Source organism: Mus pahari, chromosome 2 (assembly GCF_900095145.1).
Source record: "Mus pahari chromosome 2, PAHARI_EIJ_v1.1, whole genome shotgun sequence".
Lineage (NCBI taxonomy): Eukaryota > Metazoa > Chordata > Mammalia > Rodentia > Muridae > Mus > Mus pahari.
The window spans coordinates 59,195,734-59,219,279 of record NC_034591.1 but is presented as its reverse complement, the minus strand read 5'-3'; the positions used below and the strand labels follow the sequence as shown (position 1 = coordinate 59,219,279).

Genomic DNA, 23,546 nt, shown 5'->3' with positions numbered 1-23,546 from the left:
ACTTTAATCTTTAAAGACATTAATAATATTGAAAGAGAGCATATATCATACTAGCATGCGGATAGGGTTCGTGTATATAGATTATTGAAAATGCCAGGACTCTAGGAGGCTGAATCTCCTTGAGATTCTTTTCCTCAGGACTCATTCCAGGTTTTCAGGCCTATTGTGAATCACCACTAGAGTGGGCGTGGCACGGGGAGTGGCACTATTAGGAGGTGTGGCCTTGTCAGAAGAGGAACGTTACTGTGGTGGTGTGCTTTGAGGTTCTGTGCTCAGGTTCCACCCAGTAAAGAAGAGTCCACCTCCTCCTGACTGCATTTGGATCCAGATCCTTCTCCAGCACCATTTCTGCCTGGACTGCTGTCATGCTTCCCACCATGATAACAATGGACTGAACCTCTGAAACTGTAAGCCAGCCCCAATTAAATGTTGTCCTTTATAAAGAGTTGCCTTAGCCGGGCAGTGGTGGCACACACCTTTAATCCCAGCACTTGGGAGGCTGAGGCAGGCGGATTTCTGAGTTCGAGGCCAGCCTGGTCTACAGAGTGAGTTCCAGGACAGCCAGGGCTATACAGAGAAACCCTGTCTGGAAAAAAAAAAAAGAGTTGCCTTGGTCATGGTGTCTCTTCACAGCAATGGAACACAAACTAAGACATACACCTGGCTGTGTTTTAATAAAGATTTATTGACTGGCATGATGAAACATGCCTTTAATCACATGATTAGACAAACACAGATACACACACAATCAAAACCAACTTTTTTTAAATATAGAAAATCTATTAAAATGATTTTTTGAAAAAAACATACAAAGTAGAACCAACAAGCAGTGTACAAATCCACCAGGCCCTCAGTGTCTGTGGGTTTCCATACATAGATTCACTTAATCATAGATCAATAACATTTGGGGGAAAATTGTATCTGGAGTAAATATGGGCAGTAAATATTTTCTCTTATCACTAGTCCCTTACCAATACAGTATAACAACTATTCATGTATCTTTTACATATGTGTCATTACTAATCTAGGAATTATATATATATATAAAATAAGCTGTGCATGTATTATCTTCAAACCTATGTGTTGAGCACCCATAGATTATGCTGTCCATGAACCATGTCTTGGAACCAGCTCCCCTTGTATAGTTTCAGTAGTGACACCTTTTATAGGGATTGCTATACAGCACTTATTGAATGCTTGGTAGGTCGATTGAGAAACAAGTACTTTATTCTGCCCATTTATCAAGGCCTTACACTAAAATAGATTTTAGAATTAAAGCAAGTCAGCAGTGAGTTCTATATCTAGAAGGTATTCAGATGACATTGTCTTTGCTCCTATAGAATTTGTGTTTGCCAAGTTTTAGTATGTTATCAACCCATATATAGGGGATACACACATACACACACACACACACACATATATATATATATATATATATATATATATATATATATATATATAATATTTCATGCCATGAGTCAATTACAAATTTGGCTTTAAAGCTAGCAGCCAATACAAAAAGGAATTGTTGCTGGTTAGTTTTTAATCAACTTGATGTAGCATCACCCAGGAAGGCATAACTTCAAGTCATGGGAGCAAGCCAATAAGCAGTGTTCCTCCATGATCTCTGCTGCAGTTCCTGCCTTGAGCCCCTGCTTTGGTCTCTCCAAATGATGGACTGTAAGCTGTAAGCCAAATAAAGTTTGCTTCCCCAGGTAGTTTTTGGTCAGTGTTTCATCACAGCAACGGAGAGGCAAACTAGACTAGAGGTCTTTATGTTTATAAAACTTAGAGGGCATTGGTTAAAAACAACCCAAACCTACAGAAACAGAAAACACAAGTGAAAGTTCTCCAAGGACCACTGCGGACTAGGACACTGGGGTAGGTGGCTGTAGTTATGCACAGGACTTTAACAGTCTCGGTGTAAATGTTAATAAGATTGCATACTATAATATGAGTTGATAACATATTAAAACTTGGTAAACACAAATTCTATAGGAACAAAGACAATGTCGATTGAATGCCCTCCTCTAGATATAGAACTCGCTGCTGACTTGCCTCAACTCTAAAATCTATTTTACTGTATTTATGTAAGACTTTGATTAATGCTCAGAAAATAAGAACTCGTTTCTCAATCGACCTACCAAGCACTCAATAGGCGCTGTATAGTAATCCCTCTAAAAGGTGGCTCTATTGAAAGCAGATTTTGCAAGGAGTGAAATACTGATAGTGTTTCTGTTGTCAATGAAAGGCTTACCGAGGAGACATGCCTTTTTTATGGGAGGCGGTCTTTCAGCTCTTGTTTTTTCAAGGAAGAAATTCAGAGGAGACACGCAATGTAAGCAGTTTACCTAACAAAGCAAGGGAAGATTTCTCAGAGTGAGCTGTTCCAAAGAGAAGGGGAACAGCACAGTAGATTCCCCGTTGTATCCCCCGTGGTAATTTTTTTTTTAACTCTTACATTTATAAAGTGGGTATCATATTGATAGAGTAGGGTGAGCCTTTCTCTTTCCCAAGTCACAGTGGGTCAGATCACTTTTTAAGGATATTTCTTCTCAGGATCCTCTAGAAAAGCTTGTACTGGAGGCCAAGCCCACAGTGAAAATAATATCCTAATGAAGTCACGGTCTTTGCAGGACGCTGCCCCTTCACTATGCACATGTGGGCAAATACCCCAGTGCCTTAGTTGTTGATGCGGTATGAACAGCCTATCTTCATCCCCAAGGACAGACAACGGTAAAGGGCACTCTGACCCACAGCTGCACAGATAAAGCTGCAGTTTTCTTGGTCCACATATCTCATCTCTTTTGAGATTGCTCAAGATCTCATGATTGACCTCATAACTTCCCGTTACGATATTTTCTTGCTCCACAGTTAAGACATCTTGCTTTAAAAAAAAAAAAAGAAAGAAAGAAACTTGAGAGTTTATCATAAAAGTTTGAGTCCGGGATTGATGGCCCAGGTGTGTAACTTTAATCCCAGCACTTGGGAGGCAGAGGCAGGCGGATTTCTGAGTTTGAGGCCAGCCTGGTCTACACAGTGAGTTCCAAGACAGCCAGGGCAACACAGAGAAACCCTGTCTCAACAAACAAAACAAAACAAAAAAGAAAAGAAAAAAGCTGGGGACAGAGTTTTACAATAGCTTAACCAAATGTACAAAGAGAAGCAGAACTTAGGCTGTCTTCCAAAACACAATCCTCTGTGCTACTGCTCCTGTCTATCTCCTATCCAACAGTTCTGTCCCTGTACCCCGAAAAGAGAAACACAGCTCAACTCCTGGACTGATAGGAATCCAACAGGGTATCTTTGGAACACATAGGGCACAAGCTCTATGAAAAGAAAAAGGAAACGTGAGAACAAAGGAAAAATACTGCCTTTCATTCTATTATCACAGAGCAAGGAGCTTCAGAGACCAGGGACTCAGCTCTCGACAATATGTAGCATGTGGTCCCTCCAGAACCTTCCTGGAAAACCAAGGCTCCCCTACTCTCAGAACCACACCCACACACCCCGGCTTTCCTCGAGGGCGGAGGCTCTGGGCTCAGAGCGAGCGCGGCCGCTAGGTGTCGCCCGAGGTCCCGCCCCCAGGGAGCGAGAGTAGTTCCGGGTTGTCCGCCGACTCCGCTCTAGCCACCAAGCTTCCGCCTCTCTCCTGCTCTCCGGAGCTGGGAAGCAAGCAAGGGGGCGGGCCTTCCGGGGGCGCGCACGCGCGAGGTCAGGAGCAGGTAAGGTGCGCCGAGTGCTGGGGTCGCAGCAGAGGGTCACCGGCCGCCACGGTGCCGGCGGACCCAGGTCCCTAGCCCGGTGGAATTGCCAGGTCCAGTCGAGTCGGTTAGGGGTCTTCCAGGTGTACCCCACAAACATCCGGGGCTTTCCCCTTGTCCCGTGGGGACTTGAACAAACCAGGAATGCACTTGCTTTCTCCTAGTGAGCCCGCCCTCCGCACTCAGTTTTGTGTGGGATGTGCGGACGATATTTGTTGCTTGTTATTTAAAATACAGTTTAGATGATGCTTGGGAAAATGAATGACCCTACTACAGCTTCCAGCGCCGCAGGAGTGCTCGACTCAGACAGCGCAGAGTGTGAGTTGTGCGTGCTGAACAAAAAAATAAAGTTTAACATATTCGGAGGCGTTCATGCCCTGTGACCCAGTAAAATAATTGGTACCAGGTTTTTGGTTTGATTTCGTTTTTGGTTTTTTCGAGACAGGGTTTCTCTGTGTAGCCCTAGCTGTCCTGGAACTCACTTTGTAGACCAGGCTGGCCTCGAACTCAGAAATCCGCCTGCCGCTGGTACCAGTTTTTAAATGCTCGTTCTGAGCAAGTTGCTTCTCAGTAACAACTCGCATGCATTCCTTGGGTCGTGACTAGGCAGGCACTGTGCCTTCAGCTTTCCATGTCAGTGGGATCTCAGCTAAGGTGAAGAGCAGTTGTACTCCTGATGTTGATAACTGGCCTTCACTTACACGCACACAAGTGTACCTGCAAGCGTTTTAAATAAATAGATCCATGAGAAAGATAAACTCATCTTTTTATGCCAAATGGGGAAAAGAGGAGTTCTGAATGGTCAGATGGGGGCTTATGTGTTTTACATTCACATTTAAAGAAACATGATACTTCAAAGGAACTAATTTGTGGGGCTGAAGAGATGGCTCAGTAGTTAATAGTGCATAATTCTCTTGCAGGACCCAGGTTGAGTTCCTAGTCAGATAGCTCACAACCACCTATAACACCATTATAGGGCACAGGTTCTCAACCTGTGAGTCACATATCAGATATCCTGCATATCAAATATTTACATTACAATTCATAAATTCATAACAGTAGCAGAACTGCAGTTATGAGGTAGAAATGAAATAATTTTATGGTAGAAGGGGTCACTACGACGTAAGGAACTATATTAAAGGGATGCTGCATTAGGAAGATTGAAAACCACTGGTTGAGCCAGGCATGATGGCGCACGCCTTTAAGCCCAGCACTCGGGAGGCAGAGGCAGGCGAATTTCTGAGTTCAAGGCCAGCCTGGTCTACAAAGTGAGTTCCAGGACAGCCAGAGCTACACAGAGAAACCCTGTCTCGAAAAACAAAAAAAAAAAAAAAAAAAAAAATGAAAACCAAAAAAAAAAAAAAAACAAAACAAACAAACAAAAAAAAACAGACAGAAAGAAAAAAAGAAAGAAAAAGAAAACCACTGGTCTAGGGGAACCCTCTCCATCTTGCCTCCCTGGGAACATAGTCACACAGGCCCACCCACAAATAACTTTTGTTTGTTTGTTTTTAATTGTTACGCTGTTGTGTAACTCCTAGGATAATTTTATGTGAATTGAAATCTAATTGGCATGTAAATTATTTGACTTAATGTTATATAATTTAAAAAGTTAAATTCTTTCATAAAATTGAAATCCTTTAAGAAAGCATACTAAAATCTCAAAAAGTCCTAAAATTTTAAATTTTCTTTTACATGTATGTGTGTGTGCTCAGGCATGCAGGGGTCACCTTGGGGGAGTCCTCTCCTACCACCATGTGAGTCCCAGAGATCACAGTCAGATGGCAGGCCTGGTGACAAGCACCTAAACTGCTAAGCCATCTTTCCAGCCTTTTTTTTTTTTTTTTTATTAAAGTTAGAGAAGGGGGAAAGGAGGTAGCAATGCATCAGTCCTAGGACCAGTTACGGAAAGCAGTCAATTTTAGCCTGTGTTTTTGTGGCGAGACAGGCTCTCACCATGTAGCCCTGACTTGCCTAAAATTCCACTTAGAACAAGACTAGTCTTGAACTCACAGAGAATCACTAGCCTGTGCTTTGAAGGCCACAACTGACCTCTGTTGGTTGATTTGTGTGTTGTTTATACTTAAAGTTTAGCAGACCAGTGAGATGGCTCAATGGACAAAGACACTGCAGTCAACTCTAATGATCAGGGACCATTAAATGTCCTCAGACCTCCATATGTGTATTGTAGCACATGTGTGTCCATACATACAGGTACATGCATGCATGCATACATACATACATACATACATACCAGCACAAAATAAATGAATGCAACTTTTAAAGCTTTTTTTAAAAACACATCATACATCGTGTGTGTGGGGGGGGGTGGGTGTGTGTGTGTGTGTGTGTGTGTGTGTGTGTGTGAAGCTAAAGCCACCCTGCTGGGAGTAGGGCTGAGTCAGGGACTCGGGTCTAAAGAGGATTATTCTCTCTCTTTGTCATAAAGGCTGTCGTTTTAAGACTTGGCTTTTGCGGCCTGTGTTGCCATGGAGTCTAACTGATCTTATGACTGAGTATGTATCCCACCTGTGTGCTACACTGCAAAGTGACTATGGAGTTACCTCAGCATAGCTGCTTTCTAGAGTCTCCCTCTCCTTCCTGCCCGTCAGGTTACCAAGGTTCTGGCTGACCCCCCCCCCCATTCCCCCGTCAGGCTTTGTAAATGAGGGTATCATTTCAGGGAGGCGCAGGAGTAACTGTGTGTGCTTGTGCACTCAAAAGGAGTCAACAAATGAACAGTGTCTTTGCGGAACCCACGAACACCAAGCTGTCAGAGAGGTTTAGGGTCGTTCCTTCTGAGTTACCATTTACTGGGTGCCACTGCCCTCCTGGTGTCTCACAGCATCCCTGTAGTCTTGTGCTTCAGAAAGATGGAAAGTAAAATTAGACAGGCAGAGTTGAGAATAGATCAAATAACAGAAGCCAGGATACAAAGCCAGGTCTCATCCTGTAGCCTCTATTTAAGAAGAAAGTGACTGGGAATTCAAGATGTATTTTCCTTTAAATGTTGTAGCAAATGATAGTTCCCAGCCTGCTTTAACGTATCTCTGGAAATGTTAGGCAATTACAGTGAAAATCTATTCGGACGCTATACTAGTAATTAAGCAAAAAGAGGGCAAAATGAATGGAGAAAAAGTTTTAAATTTGTGTTTGGAAAAAGTCAAGGTTTTGAGGGAGGTTTTTTGGTGGTGGTGGTGGTGTTTAAAGCATGCGTAGAAACATTCTTGCTTCTGAAGACATGTGGACATCTAATGGCCCTGGAAGGGTTATGACACTGTTATATTCTCCTTAGATGTAAACTGATAAAAAATGAAACCTCCATTCTGATGACCCCAGCCCAAACCCATCTGCATCCACACAGTCCACCCTGAATAGCAGGGTGTAAAAAGGGAAGAGCAAAGAAAGCTATGGTAGCCCAGATTGGTTTGAATGAGACTGAGTCTTCTCCCCTGGCTAGCCTTTGGGTGGCACTGCTAGCCCAAGATCATCTAGTTGGCATTCAGAGTAATAATGGTTTGACATTATTTGTTGCTCTAAGGTCAACCTCTGTTCTGTCTCTGGATGTTGAAATAGCATTAAAGCTTTGCTCATACAAACTGAGTTTATTTATCTTGCAAGCACTAATTGAAATGCATCAGGCACCCTCTACCTAGTCTTGTCTTTTAGCAGGTGTGTGGGAACCTCGTCTCTGCAGGTGGCATCTTATTGGCATTCTTGTTTCCTCCCACACTCTCCTGGCATTTCTATTTTTGAAGTATTAGTTTGATGGAAGCAGACTGCTTTGCAAGGACTCTGAAGTGCAGAACTCTGAAGAGCTGTTCTATGTTAGCGCCTTCTCCTTAGGAGGTTTGGGGTTAGTTCTCCCATTTGCTTTTTCAAGATAGATCTATGCCTTTTTTGCATTTAAAAGCTAGCTCCTCCACATCTCAACCAAACTACCCCCCAGATAGTCTTTTAGCCAGCAAGAATTCTCATCTGGGCATGGAAATTTCACATAAACTGGTATGTGCTGCCAACAGTAGTGCATACGACTAACCTAGGATGAGATGGCACAGTTATTCTACCAGAAGCATTGGTTTGGGTGGTAGTGGTGGTAAGGGTTTGTTTTTTTTTTTTTTTTTTTACTAATTTTTTGTTTTTGTTTTTCAAGACAGGGTTTCTCTGTGTAGCCCTGGCTGTCCTAGAACTCACTCTGTAGACCAGGCTGGCTTCTGACTCATCCTCCTGACTCTGCCTCCCAAGTGCTGGGATTAAAGCCATGTGCCACGACTGCCAGGTGTATTTTTTTTTTAACTTTTTATTGTGTGTGTTTGTATCTCTGTGCCCGTGTGAATGCATGCCATTTGTGTGTGCAGTGCCCACAGAGGCCAGAAGAAAGCATCAGATCCCACGGAGCTGGATTTACAGACAGTTGGGAGGGGTCCGGCATGGATGCTGTGAACTCGTCTGTCCTCTGGAAGGGCAGCAAGAATTCTTCATGCTGAGTTCTCTCTCTAGCCCCCAGAAGCATTCTTGATGTTTACATGTCCATCATGTGTTTTTTTTTTATATCTGTTAGCTATCATCTTTAACACCCTAGTTATCATTCTCACATCTGTTCATCATTCTGTACCTCTGAAGAAAGTTACTGTTGAGCTAGTTTGTGTTAAGAGTGAGTATCAATTTCCTAAGTGACTTTTGCTCAGGAATAACACATCCTTTGAGCTGATGATCCTTATTTGAGCTGTTGAATTTTGTTTCTGTAGAACCCCTGTCTGTTTTTCCCACATGGCTTGCAGTTGCTAGGCAGAATTCAATCCAGTAACCTAGAGGCCAAATGACCTCATAACTCATTAGCAGTTCTCAGAGCCAGCTGGTGCCCTGGAGGAGAACAGTGTGCAAAGGACTGATAATAAAGACAGCAGCGTAATTACTTCTCTGCCGTGATTACACCTTTCGATGGCAAGCAGTCAGCATAGTTACTTGCAGATTGCTTGGGTGGTTGTTTACTAAAGGTATAATAACGATGCCATAGCAGAATAACTTGTTTCCCTGACCCCTTCATCCAGCTTGCAAAGAAGTAAGCTTGACAAGCAAATAACCTACTAAATTACAAATCGTAAGAAAGGCAATACACCGAAGAAACAGTACATGAACACAGAATGTGGAAACTGCAGGCCAGAGAGAAGCAGCTGTGGAGTGGACATGTCTCCACATGGCAGAGCCTGCCCAAGGGCCATAATAATTCATGGGTGGCTTGCTATAATTCATTTTCTAAAATGTTTACTAGAAAAATGTGGGGTTTCTCACGCTCATCTATTTATCTCTTCTTCTGTAGGAATCCTGTACCTTACTGCTAAAGAAATGTCTCCGCTTTCGGAGTATGCACTGCGCATGTCTCGTCTGAGTGCCCGGATCTTCGGTGAGGTGGCCAGGTCTACGGACTCAAAGTCCATGAAAGTGGTGAGCCTGTTTAGCGAGCAGCCCTTGGCCAAGAAGAAAGAGACTTATGACTGGTATCCAAATCACAACACGTATTTTGCGCTCATGGGCAACCTCCGTTTCCTTGGCCTTTACAGGTGATAAGCAGGGGAAACATAAGGTTTTGTGATGGGTGGTTTTGGAAGGTTGGTCAAGGAAAACAATTAGCTTGTCTCTCGCTACAGTGATTCTTATGGGAGTCCAGGTGAATCAAAGGGTAAGGGAGAGAGGGGACTCAAAATTGCCTTAATTCATAAACAAACAGAAATATTCGCTTATGTCTAAAGCTTAACCGACATCAAATTGTATTGAGCTATAGAGAGATGTCTAATTGTTCTTTAGTTTAAACTGCTCTAAAAAAGATGGAGACAGCTGAGTGGGGCAAAATGACACGGTATAAAGGACCCCGTCCCCCAAGCACGGTGGCTGTCAGAGCCACTGGTTCTTGGTCCTGCCTCCTCCCCCACAATGCTTTGCCTCTTACTGGGTATGTAGGAGCCTCTGTTCTCTGCTGGTGGCAGTTTCGTTGACATTTCTTATTCCTCCCACTCGCTTCTGGCATTTTATTTTGTGCCTTTTTGACATATTAATTTGGCTTAAATAAGCTGTACTTCACTTTTAAGGGTAATTTGTAAATTATATAATTTTTAATACTGTGCTTTATATGTTTGGTAGGTTAAGAAGTGAATGCTTAAGACCTTTGTGGGGGTCAAAAAAGGATAAAATATCTAGATGGTCATTTTTCTCTTTTTCATTTCCATACTAGTACATGCTCCTTACAAAGAATTAAAACAGTATATTTCATAAAATTTAATTGTATATCATCTTTAAAATATAACATGCTTTAATTGGACCTAACTACTAATTTGGGACCATTTGTTGTAATATAAAATTAATAGCACAGCATGATACATACTCATTCCAGAGAGCTAAACGTTGGTATATTCATTTATTCAACATATTTCTAAGTACTTCCCATGTGCTGGTACTTAGGATGGACATTAAAGGAACAGCAATGAACAAAACAAACAGAGAGTCTAAATTAATACATTACTAGAGTTTATAATATACAGCCTGCTTCTGAGTGTCTGCGGTTGCTTGGGACTCTCTCCTGTGCCTTTAGTCTTGCCTCAGGAAAAAAATCTAATTTTATTATGACCCAGAATAAAATATCAGAAGCCAAATCCCATGGAGAGTTATGACCCATAACAAAATCACATTCAACTATTTTAATATGCTTCTTGATACTATTCTTTTTGTTTATTTGAAGAACAAAGACATAACTATTTTTGAAGATGGGAAAAATACTAAACACTTAGTTGTTCATTGAAAAATAAAATTATTTGTATGTGTTTGTCAGTAGTTATGGTAAATGATGTCTTCAGTGCATGCCCATCTGTAGTGTCAGACAGGTTGAATGTAGACACCACGTCAACAGAGAAAGTCTGATGTAAAGGCCTGCAAAAGAGGGAGAAGAGTATAAGCTCCCCAAACAGTTGAGTCACTCAGTTAACAAGCTGTCATGACGTGCTAGCAGCCTTTGTAGAGTTTTCTGTCTGATGGAGAACAAAGACTAGGAAATGATGTAATACATCATATACATTTTGTGACAATGTTTGGGGGGGGGGGAGATGCAGAACTAGCTAAGCAGGATCCAGAGTGCTGACAGGCCTGTGGTGAGCAGGGCAGTCAGGGTCAGCCCCACAGAGGACATGGAGGTTTAGGCTGAGGCTCATGGGTACTGAGGGAACATGGTGAGACCTAGGGAAGGACTGTGGGACAGAGGCAAGAGTGAACAAAGCCCATACTTCCTGAGGCTGGAGTGTGCCTGCAATGACCCAGGAATAGTATGGACTAAGGCCATGACTGGGAGACGGGAGGTAGGTCACAGGGGTCTGTGAGTGCTGTGGTAAAGAAAGGGGCTTTTGCCCTGGGCAACAGAGTTTAAACAAGATGATCTGACATCTGTTTTAGATGAATTATTATAGCTATATTAAGAATTATTTGGCATTCCTAGCTAATCCCAATGTAGATATGTGTTTATTCAACATTTATTCATGGAATAAAATATCAAATTCTTTAAAATCAATCTTTTAAAAAACAGCTTAGTTGGACCCAGAAAAGCATCTTTTTATATATATTTAGTCCATTTTATTAAACCCGTTAATAATGTAAATTTAAACCATAAGCTATTAATGTAACCTGTTAAAGATGAGGAAACTAAGGTGCAAAAGAGAGCCAGGTCTTGTATTGAAAGTCACAGAGCTAGTATCTGGTGGAACTGTGTTTTACAGCCAGGTCTACGTCAGTTCCATGGCTTACATGTTAAGCACTTTCTTTGGGTATTTGGTCTTAGAATGTAGACACTTTAAGCAGTTGTAGAAGTCTTCACCTTGTACACTGTCCACATGTATAATTAATCCTGGCTGCCATGACTCCTTTAATGCCTGTCTTGATCTGCTTTCCATGTGCTTGACCCTTTCCCCAGCACCCCCTGCCATTCAGGCCTGTCCGGACAACCGCCTGGTTTAGGGGATGCTAATTCCTCAGCCGTCAGGTCTCTGTGCAGCAACTGGAGACTTACACTCACCATGTACTCCTCTCAGTGTTTAGTCTTTTTTATTTTTTTCAATACTGAGATTCTAACCCAAGGTGTTTAGCCTTAACATAGGGAAATGTTGGGTGGTGTATCTTATAGATACATAGGTTTACCTAGGCTCACCTGGAAGTTTACTCCTCTTTGTAGTATTGTGTCTGTAGAGGAGAACTGACACCTGAATTCTTACAACCTAGCCAGTCTACAGGTTGGGTCCTCTATGCTTTCTGTTCACCAAACTAAGCATGTGCCCTGAAAAGCCACAGTCAATAGCCAAAGAAACCAGTTCTAGATTGTCATTTCTCTAGTGTGGTAAACATAGCTCTTTGACTTTTTTTTTTTCCTTCTTCATCCAGAGATGAGCATCAGGACTTTAAGGATGAGCAAAGACGTCTAAAGAAGCTCCGTGGAAAGGGGAAACCGAGGAAAGGAGAAGGGAAAAGAGCTACAAGAAAGAAATAGTATCAGCTCATCAAGAAAGCAGATGCCCCCCTTAGTGACGAAGAAAGTGTATCTTATTATCTTTCCACGGATTAGAGGAACGTGACTTCCCTCAGTAGACACCAACCCTGTGTTCGAGTTTTTACTTCAGTTAAGCTGTGACTGGTTTCTTGAAGATAATATTCTAATCCTTTAAAATTATAATGACCTTGGTTTTGTAATCTGAAGCATACCTAATTCTATAATGGAATGAATAAACTATTGTTGAGTGATGTGTTTAAGATTGGAATGGCTGTTGGGATTGGAGTAGGGGAACCTCCCTAAATGAATGTCCTGTGCTTTCTTTATTCCTCCATTGCTTCCCCACCCAACCCTAACCTTGCCTCTCTCTGACCAGTGAGCCTTTGTCTTCACCATCAAGCTTGCTCTTTAGAAGGTGCTTAACTGGGATTAAAAGCTTTCTGGGACAGGGAGTATTGAATACCTTGTGTATACAAGGTATTGGAGCTTAGTAATAGAGTGGTTAAAAAGGAAAAACAGTTCTTAGTTCATGGAACTTTAAGCTTTGTAGAAGAGGCTAATATAAATACATATATATTTAACATAATTATAATTGTATTATAATAATATTAAGTGCTGGGGCTGGAGAGATGGCTCAGCGGTTAAGAGCACTGACTCCTCTTCTGGAAGTCCTGAGTTCAAATCCCAGCAACCACATGGTGGCTCATAACCACCTGTAATGAGATCAGATGCCCTCCTCTGGTGTGTGTGAAGACAGCTACAGTGTACTTACATAAAATAAATAAATCTTTATATAATAATATTAAATGCTATAAAGGGAAAAAACTATTTTTTTGAGACAGTGGATGGGTAGATAAGTGCAAATATTGACAAAACCACATGAGGAAATTTAGCCTCCAAAAGGGAAAAAAAAAAGCTGGACATAAATGATAAATGAGAGAAAAATGATAGGGAAAAGTGAAGAAAGATTAAAAAGCCCTAAAGTAAGAAGAAACCCTAGCCGGGCGTGGTGGCGCAGGCCTTTAATCCTAGCACTTGGGAGGCAGAGGCAGGTGGATTTCCGAGTTCGAGGCCAGCCTGGTCTACAGAGTGAGTTCCAGGACAGCCAGGGCTATACAGAGAAACCCTGTCTCAACCAAAAAAAGAAGAAGAAGAAGAAACCCCTGTTCTGTTCTTAAAATTGAAAACATAAGGACATAGACAGGCCAGGTAAGATGCATAGACAGGACAGCAAGTTTGAGGCCAGCCTAGACAACTTAGCAAGACCCTGTCTCAAAATATAGGAAAGGGTATGTAAGGTCTGTACATGTCATGGGAAAGTCCCGTTTAATCTTAGTCAAAAAGCAATGTACAGAAGCAAGAGTAGACCTATCAGCTACTTTAGACAGGATCTTCTTTCCCTGAGCACTGAATGAGTTCTGGACTAGTAAAAACTGGAGTGCATATGTTTAGACAAACGTTATTTTTAAACATGCATAATCCAGATGGTATGGCTAGGGCTTATATAGCCTGTTTGGGGGGCGGATACTTAAAATTGGGTGATTTGTGTCTGTTAGAATTGAACTCAAACAGAAGGTTCAGAATCCATTCGTTTAAAGCTTTCTACTGAGTACCTGCCATATGCCTAGCTCATCATAGTTGTGAGGTGATAGAATGAATAGATGTCGTCTCTCCAAAACTGTGTGAATGAGAGCTGCTGCTGTTATGAAGGAACAGCAAGAGCTCCGGAATCTGCTTAAAAACAGTGCATCGAGCACTATAGCTGAACCAGGGGAGACACTGAGGTGGGAAATAGTGTTAGCCTGGACATGTGACAGCTATGATCATTCTCTGACCTGTAAAGAAGCCCTAGGACTGAAGAGATGGCTCGATGGTTAAGATGCTTGGCTGAAGTAGTGGGAGTGGGTGGGTATGGGATAGCATTTGAAATGTAAATAAAGAAAATAATAGTAAATTAAAAAAAAAATGCTTGGCTGGCAGAGGACCAGGGTTCAGCTCTGTACCCACATGTTGACTCCAGTTTTAGGGGATTGGGTGCCCTGGCAGGTACCAAACACACATGTGGTGCACATATAGGCAGGCAGGCAAAACACACATACACATAATTGTTTTTAATGTTAAAAGAGTCTCTTCATATAGAAGATATAAAGAAGATGTTTGGACAAGTAACTGCATTAGATCCTAACCACAAACCTGTGGTAGAAAGCAGAATCTCTCCTGGAAGAGCTTCAACAGCTCAGACTGACAAAAGGCCTCGCAATGGCTGTGGTTGTTTAAAGGCTCATATATTTGAATACTTGGTCACCAAGGAATGGAACTGTTTGAAAGGATTATAAGGATTAGGAGGTGTGGTCTTGTTGGAGGAAGTATGTCACTGGAGGTGGGCTTTGAGGTTTCAGAAGCCCACGCTATGCCCACTTCTCTCTCAGCCTGCCAATCAGGATGTACCTGTCAGCTACTCCTCCAACACTATACATGCTACCATGTTCCCTACCATGATGATGCACTAAACCTCTGAAACTGTAAGCAAACCCCCAGTTAAATGCTTTCTTTTGTAAGAGTTGTCTTGGTCATGGCATCTCCTCACAAAACAACAGTGGCTAAGGCAAACCTGCAACAGATCCGTGTGCCACTGCCACATACTAAAAATCAGGGAAAAGCTACGATTTCTTTGCATGTAGACTGCCTAAATACCACCAATTGGAGAAAGACCTTAAGACTCAGGACAGCCTACATTAAATTGCTCCAGACACACTGGGGGGAAGGTTGAGAAGGAAGTAACTAGATGCCATAGCAGGCAATGCAATTCAGGATGCCAGTGTCGTAGGTTCATTGTGGATAAATGCAGCCAAGGAAAAAAAATCAACTTAAGACTTAAACTGGCGCTGGGCATGGTGGCGCACGCCTTTAATCCCAGCACTCAGGAGGCAGAGGCAGGCGGATTTCTGAGTTCGAGGCCAGCCTGGTCTACAAAGTGAGTTCCAGGAGAGCCAGGGCTATACAGAGAAACCCTGTCTCAAAAAACCAAAAAAAAAAAAAAAAAAGACTTAAACTGGCTAGATTGCTATCATCAGATTTCTGATCAAAACCTAAACTACCTTCCTTCTAATGTTTGGCATTTAGTGTGCATAAAGGGCTTTGCCATGGATTCTGTTAGAATATATTAAAAACGTGCTCCACTATGTTCATAGCAGCCTTATAATAGCTGGAAACAACCCAGGTGTCCCTCAGTGGCAGAATGGATACATTTACACAATGGGATACTACTCGGCTATTAAAAATGACTTCACGAATTTTACAGGCAAATGGATGGAACTAGAAAATATCATCCTGAGCAAGATAACCCAGACCCAAAAGGACATACAAAGTATGTACTCACGGATAAGTGGAAATACCCATGATATAACTCACATATGAAGCTTAACAAGAAGGAAGACCAAAGTGTGGATGCTTCAGTCCTACTTAGAAGGGGGAACAAAATAATCATGGGAGACTGTGGTGGTTTGTATATGCTTGGCCCAGGGAGTACCACTATTAAAAGGTGTGGCCTTGTTGGAGGAAGTGTGTCACTGTGGGAGTGGGCTTGAGACTCTCCTCCTAGCTGCCTGAGGATGCTCGGCTTCCTTTGGACGAAGATGTAGAACTCGCAGCTCCTCCTGCACTATGCCTGCCTGGATGCTGCCATGCTCCCACCTTGATGATAATGGACTGAACCTCTGAACCTGTAAGCCAGCCCCAATTAAATGTTGTCCTATATAAGACTTGCCTTGGTCATGATGTCTATTCACAGCAGTAAAACCCTAAGACAGAGGTAGAAGGAGGGAGGGATCTGGGTGGGAGAGGGGAGGGGGGAGGAAAAGGGGGGGCAGGATTAGGTATGGGAAGAGACATAAGAGAAGTCCAGAGGGCCAGGATAATAAATAGAAATATGTAGCAATGGAGGTGGGGAACGGGGGTGGGGGAGGGCCAGGGGAAACCACTAGAAAGTCCCAGACAGCAGGGATGCGAGAGAGTCCCAGGACCCAATGGGGATGACATTATCTGAAATACCCAACAGAGGGGAGATTGAACCTGAAGAGACAACCTTCAGTAGATAGGCATGGCCCGCGGTTTAGGGATGGGGCTACCCACTCATCTCAAAATTTTTGACCCAGAATTGTTCCTGTCTAAATGAAACATAGGGACAAAAAAATGTAACAGAGACTGAAGGAAAGTCATCCGGAGACAGCCTCATGTAGGAATCCATCCTATCTGCAGACACCAAACCCACACACTAATGCTGACGCTAAGATGTGCTTGCAGACAGGAGCCTAGTATGTCTGTCCTCTGAGTAGCTCTGCCAGCACCTGACTAATACAGATGCAGATACTCATAGCCAACCATTGGACTGAGCCTGGGGACCCCAATGGAAAAGTTAGGAGAAGGACTAAAGGAGCTGAAGGGGATTGCAACTCCATAGGAAGAACAACAATATCAACTAACCAGACTCTTCAGAGCCCCCAGGGACTAAACCACCAACCAAAGAGTACACAAGTGGGTCCATGGCTCCCTCTAGTAGAGCACTGCCTTATCTGACATCAGTGGGAGGGAAGGTGCTTGGTCCTGTGGAGGCTTGATACCCCAGAGAAAGGGAATGCTAGAGGGGTGAGGTGGGAGTGGCTGAGTAGGGGAGTGGGTAGGGGAGCACCTTCTTAAAGGCAAAGGGGACAGAGGATGGGGAGGAGGGTTGGGCAGGGGAGACTGGGAAGGGGGACAACATTTGAAATGTAAATAAAATAATAAAAAATAAATAAATAATAATAAAAATGTTGACTTTTGCATTCAAAAACTGGGAGGTTATGATGTAGTTTGCTTGCTGTAGCTGTACAGTACATTCCTGAACCTTTCTGTAAAATCATGATAATATTTACTAAATTAAGGCTCTCTGTAGTTAAGAGCCTTTAATCTCAGCACTTGGAAGGCAGAGACAGATAGATCTAAGTGAAGCCTGCTTTTGTTTATACTGCATCTTCTTTTTTTTGGGGGGGGGGGTTGGTTTTTTTGTTTTTTTTGTTTTGTTTTGTTTTTTTTTTTGGTTTTTTCGAGACAGGGTTTCTCTGTATAGCTCTGGCTGTCCTGGTACTCACTTTGTAGACCAGGCTGGCCTCAAACTCAGAAATCCTCCTGCCTCTGCCTCCCGAGTGCTGAGATTTCAGGCGTGCGCCACCACGCCCGGCTTATACTGCATCTTCTAAGATAGAATAAAGCAAAACTTACAGTTCCACTTTTTCCATTCTCCCTCTCTCCTCACATATTTTCACCAAAGCTCCTAAAGTTACTAAATTTAAATAGATCAGTCTGAGATGGAGCTAAGAACAAACTAGACTGTCTTTAACCTTCCAATGTTGTCTTCTTGTCTGTGTGTGTGTGTGTGTGTGTGTGTGTGTGTGTGTGTGTGTGTTTAAAAAAAAAAAAGTTAAGAGGTGAGTATAACACATCTTTAATCCCAGTACTCAGGAGACAAAAACAGTCTGAGTTTGAGGCCACCCTGGCCTATACAGTGAATTTCAGGTCAGCCAGAGAGCTACATAAGACTCTATCTATAGTAAATAAATAAATCTTTTTTAAAAGTAGAAACTAAAGTCAAGTCAATGTAGAGGAAGCCTGTTTCCTGGGAGAGGAAGGATCCGTTTCAGGAGAGCTTTCCTTCTCCATGGTATGAAAGCCGTGAGCTACTCCTAAGATTATTTCAGTAAGAAACCAGTGCTCGGGGCAAAACCATCATCTCAAAAGAGACAGAAAACTACTTATTGGCCCACTGAGCTTAGAATAAAAACAGGGCTGGAGAGATCTCAGAGGTTAAGAACACAGGCTGTTCTTCCAGAAGACCCGAGTTTGATTCCCAGAACCCACGTGGCTGCTCACAACCATCTGTAACCCCAGTTCTAGGGATTCTAACACCCTCTCCTAGCCTCCACAAGCACCAGACACACATGGCACACAGACACAAATGCTCAGAAAAATATATAAATAGAACAGATTAGAAGAAAAACAGAACTCTAAGGAGAGCCTGGAAGTTTTGGAGAAGACATGGATGAATCTAAAAGGCCCCAACCTGAGTATCCATAAAGACTGGCCATTAAACACCAAACTAGTAACAAACACAGTGATACGAATACCTAGTAAAGGGCAAGAGAGCTAGGAGGGAGTTTTGTTTGCATAGGAATGAACTCCTAAGCATTGAAAACAATGAATGCAAGTATGCCAACATTCTTTTTTGTTGTTTGTTTGTTTGTTTGCTTGCTTGCTTTGGTTTTTCGAGACAGGGTTTCTCTGTATAGCCCTGGCTGTCCTGGAACTCACTTAGTAGACCAGGCTGACCTCGAACTCAGAAATCCACCTGCCTCTGCCTCCCAAGTGCTGGGCTTAAAGGCATGCGCCACCACGCCCCACTGTATGCCAAAATTCTTATAGCACTCATCACATACAGGACACTGTGTATTGTAGATCCTATCTCATTAACTCCTCCTTCCATCTCGTGCTACAAGAGTCTGAGGCTTAGACCTTATGTCCAAGAGGACATCTACAAATACCTAGAAAAATTCAAGATCTTGGGTCACCAGACTCATTTTCCATGAGCATAAAGAAAACTTTAGAATAAACAGCAAATACAAGACCTACAAGCCCCACTGAAACCTAACACCGGTGAGTGCCATGAAAGGTGTGGTCTGCCGATCTCAGAACCAATACCCTGAGGTCAAGTTCCCAGGACGTGTTTGGTTCTTCCAGTGCAGTGCTGAGGCTAGTAGCCAGGGTCTTGATACTAGGCCGATGCTCAACTGCTGAACTACCTTTCTAGACTGTGCTCTTGTGGCTGGGGGAAGCTCTGCTCTTGGTCCAAAGGTCAGAGCAATCATCTGTCAAGTCAGGTATGCTTCAGCTCTGCCATTTGGTTAGGTACTCCACAGTTTTCTAAAACTGTATCACTTCATCTCTACAACCGCCCTGTGGCTATGCTTTTCTCCCACTTTATACAAGAACTTGAACTTGGAGATGTGCCTGTGAACCCTGGCTATGTGGGAGAAGCTGAAAGATCCTGTTCCTGGTACTAGTCCAGACTAATCAGGGTTGAAGCAGGGAAGGAGGCATTGGCTAAGGCACTGGTGTTTGAAAAATGGCTTGCTTTTATTGTGTGGGGTTTTCCTCATCACGTGGTTTCTTGAGCTTATTTTTCTTAGAAAACCTGAGGATTGAATCAAAGAACTCACGCATGCTAGACAAGCACTTTCCACTAAGCTACACCCCAGCCCTGCACTCTTGCTTTAAAATAGCAGAAGTGGCTCTGCTGTAAATTGAAGTATAAGAAACTCCACTGAATTTGGGTGTATGAACTTGTAAATCCCAGCATTAAGGAAGCCAAGCAGGAGGATGATGATTGAGATCAGACTATGCTACAAAGATATTGCCTCAAATAAAAAAAAAAAAAAAAAAAGGCCGGGCATGGTGGCACACGCCTTTGATCCCAGCACTCGGGAGGCAGAGGCAAGTGGATTTCTGAGTTCGAGGCAAGCCTGGTCCACAAAGTGAGTTCCAGGACAGCCAGGGCTGTACAGAGAAACCCTGTCTCTAAAAAAAAACAAAAAAGAAAAAGAAAAAGAAAAAGAAAACAGAAACAAATATTGCTGTCAATCAAGTAATGTTTCTTATATCAAGTATTCCTCCCTGTCCTACTGAGAACTTGTTAGACACAGATGGCTGGCTGGCTGGGCCCCACTGGTGCACCTTATCCAGGTAGAATAAGGGCCCAGGAATTTGTGTATATATTAGGGCTTGCTGTTGCTGCTCATCTGGAAACCTTACTTTTAGAACTTAAAAAGTATGGCTTTAAGTCACTTGACCAAAGTTCCCCAATTGATAAATTATTGAATTTTTTAACTCAAGTGAAATTTCTTAGTTTTCCTGGGGCCTTTTCCTAATCAGGACTTGGGAAATCTTTAGAAACTGACAGAAAAATCCAAAACTTCACGCCCTTGAATAGGAAGTTTTTATTGATATGCAAAAAGCTTGTAAAAGCTTATAGCAGATGATCTGAATAAATAAACATCCCCTATGTACGAACAGAAAGAGAAGTATTATAGTCAGTTGGGCCCTGAATTAGACTGTGCATCCATGTGCTTGCTGCTATGAGGAAGGGACCTTTGCTGCTATGAGGAAGGGACCCATCAGGAACATGCCAGTCTCTGACTCCTCCAGTAACGTCTACATGGGAAAAACTTAAACAAGCTTTGGACTCAAAGAAATGGATAAAAGGATTCAATATGTAAAAGTTATTGTAAACATTAGAAACTGGTACCATAATTCTGAAACAAACATGTATATTCCGTCTCACAGCCACAAAGCAAAGTGTGCTGCTAAAGGTTCAAGACAGGAGATGATGGCTGGGATGATGCTCAATGGAAACCAGTTTTGATCCTCTTCACTACAGAATAAATAAATAGGATAAGAAAATGGAGCAGGCCCGTGGTAGCACACACCTTTGATCCCAGCAGAGATGGGTGGATCTCTGTGAGTTCAAGGCCAGCCTGAACTATAGGGGATGTTCCAGGGCAGCCAGAGCAACATAGAGAGACTCTGTCTCTGGAAAATAAAAAGGTATAAAAAGAAATAAAGAAAGAAGTTTAATTTCCAGAGGGAATTGTTTTCTTCTCTGGGGGGAATAGTGATAAAAGATTCATAGTTATAAGAAGCACAATGTGTAAAGGTTTAAACCATTTTTTAAAAAAATATTTATTTATTTAATATATGTAAGTACACTGTAGCTGTCTTCAGACACTCCAGAAGAGGGAGTCAGATCTTGTTATGGATGGTCGTGAGCCATCATGTGGTTGCTGGGATTTGAAATCTAGTTTCCACCATGGGACTTTTGGAAGAGCAATCAGTGCTCTTAACCACTGAGCCATCTCTCCAGCCCTGGTTTATACCATTTTCAATTTATGTCTAACCTCAGGAAACTGTATCAATTACTGCCACATCTGTTTACTGTGGTGAAAGGGGAGGTACTGAAAGACTGATGTAGTGGCTCAGAGTCAGCATTTTCCAAATGACGCCCGTGACAATAGAGAATGAACTCTGGGAATGGAGGGCCAGACCTTGCAAGTTGTGTCAGTTTAGGATAGTTTGGAGAAACTGGGAACTAAGTGCGTACAAAGGAATCAATAATTTGGGTATTACTATGGTTTGTATGTGCTCAGCCCAGGGAGTGTACTCTTAGAAAGTATAGCCCTGTTGGAATAGGTGTGGGTTTGTTGGGGTAGGTGTGTCACTGTGGGCGAGGGCCTTAAGACCTTCATTCTAGCTGCCTGGAAGCCACTCTTCTCATAGCAGCCTTCAGATGAAGATGAAGAACTCTCAGCTCCTCCTGCACCATACCTGCCTGGATGCTGCCATGCTCCTGATTGATGATAATGGAATGAACCTCTGGACCTGTAAGCCGGCCCCAATTAAATGTTGTTCTTATAAGAGTTACCTTGGTCATGGTGCCTGTTCACAACAGTAAGACCCTAAGACAGAAGTTGGTACCAGGAGTGGTTCTAGAGGAGCAAAAGTGTAAGGAAGAATCTTTTAAGAATCTGGAATTTGCTTAATAATTTGTCAGCATCTTCTTACTCACCAGCACCTTCAACTACTGAAACCTCTCCAGATACTCTCTCTCCTGGGAGCTCAGAGAATATTGAAGGCCCGTGGTGGAAACTAGATTTCAAACTTAAAGAAGCTAATGCCTTTATCTTGATCCATCAATTGTAACTGGCAATGAATTAGGTGACCCGGTGTACACATTTTCTACAATTTGGGGGGGTGAGGGGAGAGAAAATGATTTTGCTGTCTTGTTGCTCTTGGTATCTCTGGACAAGTTGATGAAGGAAAAGAATGATAAGATTAGATGGCTCCAGATACAAGCAAACAATCTAAAGGTGTCTAAGTGTGTCCTTGAAGAGAATCTTCTCTCCAGCAGCCATAGAGCTCGAGCTGCAGAAAAGCAAAGTATGAGCTTCTGGGCTTTCTCCCAATAAATTCAAAGTTAAATAAAAAATATTGAGCCTTGATCAGAGAACTTTATCTTGGCTCAATATTTCTCTCGTCCGCCCATTCTATTCCACCCCCTCCCCCTTTCCTTCCAGGTAAGCCCGGTTCTCCATGGCCGCTGGCGGCTACATGTACTCTGGAGGGCCTGGACACATTTAATTTCCCAGACAGTTTTTATCCCAGACTCTCCCCTAGACCTTTATCCTGAGCATTCTCAATCAGTAAAACCCATCCTTAGGGGCGATGTCATGTGTATTTTATAGCCTGATGATCTCTGTGTTAGAGATATGATCAAATCCTAGGCCCTGATAGCTATAGAACTCATCTTCATGGTAGAGGTTACATGAGAGTTCTGATGTAGCCGCACATTAAGTTTCATTATGCACATAGGGTTGAGATCATTGTTACCAGGAAACTTTTTTTCCAAAGCTGCACTGTGTTTAAGTATGCCTAAATAAACCACCTGGTGTCAGACTCTAGCAGTTTGAACCAACACCAGCTAACTAAGTCACTGTTGCTGGGTTTTTGCCACTTTGTAGTTTTTCTTTCTTCCATCCTTCTCCAATCTTTTTCCACTCTTTCAGTCCACTAACACTGGATGAAGAAAAAAGGATAGAGAGGAAAGAAAAGAGATTCCTGATTAAAGTTGGGGGATGGCAGGGGGGTGATGTTATCATTAGCATACTTCCTGCTGACTAACTCCTTGGGGCACCATCAGGCTATCTCACCTCTTCTTGTTGTCTCTTCTTTGCACACAACAACTTAGCAAACCAAGGCCAACAACCCACCTCTCCAGGTCCTAGCATTTCTAGTTGAAAAGTCCCCAGAATTCTGAACATAATGCACACTTACAGAAACTATATACAATAGGCAAATCACCTACCAGAGCTCGAGGTCTATCATAGTCATCTGCGGTGGACAATCTGAACCAGCCCCATATTCCACACCTGGGATTAAAATGAAAGCATATTCTTAAAAGATTTCTGTGTTTTTAAAAAAGAAACATGACTTATAAGGACAATTTTGGAATTTCCGTTTCTTTTCTTACTCTCACCATTCCTCTGCCAGCCACAACATTTGCAGGGACCCCCACAGTCAAATGTGGATATGTAGGCTCTTCTCTAAGTTGAAATAATTAAACAAGCCCAAAAGAAAAGGCAAGAAGACTCAAAATGGCTATCTAGGGAGCGGATTCTGGG

General features: G+C 42.6%; 1 protein-coding gene across 2 annotated transcripts; it reads left to right on the top strand.

Annotated features, from left to right (window-relative positions):
* The first annotated feature begins 3,666 nt into the window (after window positions 1–3,666).
* On the top strand, window positions 3,667–12,536 carry Mrps33 (mitochondrial ribosomal protein S33). Of its 2 annotated transcripts, none has more exons than XM_021191403.2 (3): window positions 3,667–3,725; window positions 9,085–9,325; window positions 12,180–12,536. In XM_021191403.2, exons 2-3 carry the CDS (start codon window positions 9,111–9,113, stop codon window positions 12,283–12,285), a joined length of 321 nt encoding a protein of 106 aa, XP_021047062.1. In that variant the 5' UTR covers window positions 3,667–3,725; window positions 9,085–9,110; the 3' UTR covers window positions 12,286–12,536. The 2 variants fall into 2 exon arrangements, with proteins under 2 accessions (XP_021047062.1, XP_029391193.1); XM_029535333.1 differs by lacking the exon at window positions 3,667–3,725 and adding an exon at window positions 4,062–4,082.
* The last annotated feature ends 11,010 nt before the right edge of the window (window positions 12,537–23,546 follow it).

Bases quoted from the DNA above. Each gene is read 5' to 3' on its own strand.
- Mrps33 (XM_021191403.2), top strand. From the start codon at position 9,111: ATGTCTCCGCTTTCGGAGTATGCACTGCGCATGTCTCGTCTGAGTGCC. The intron at 9,326-12,179 runs GTGATAAGCAGG...TTCTTCATCCAG, and splicing joins CGTTTCCTTGGCCTTTACAG to AGATGAGCATCAGGACTTTA.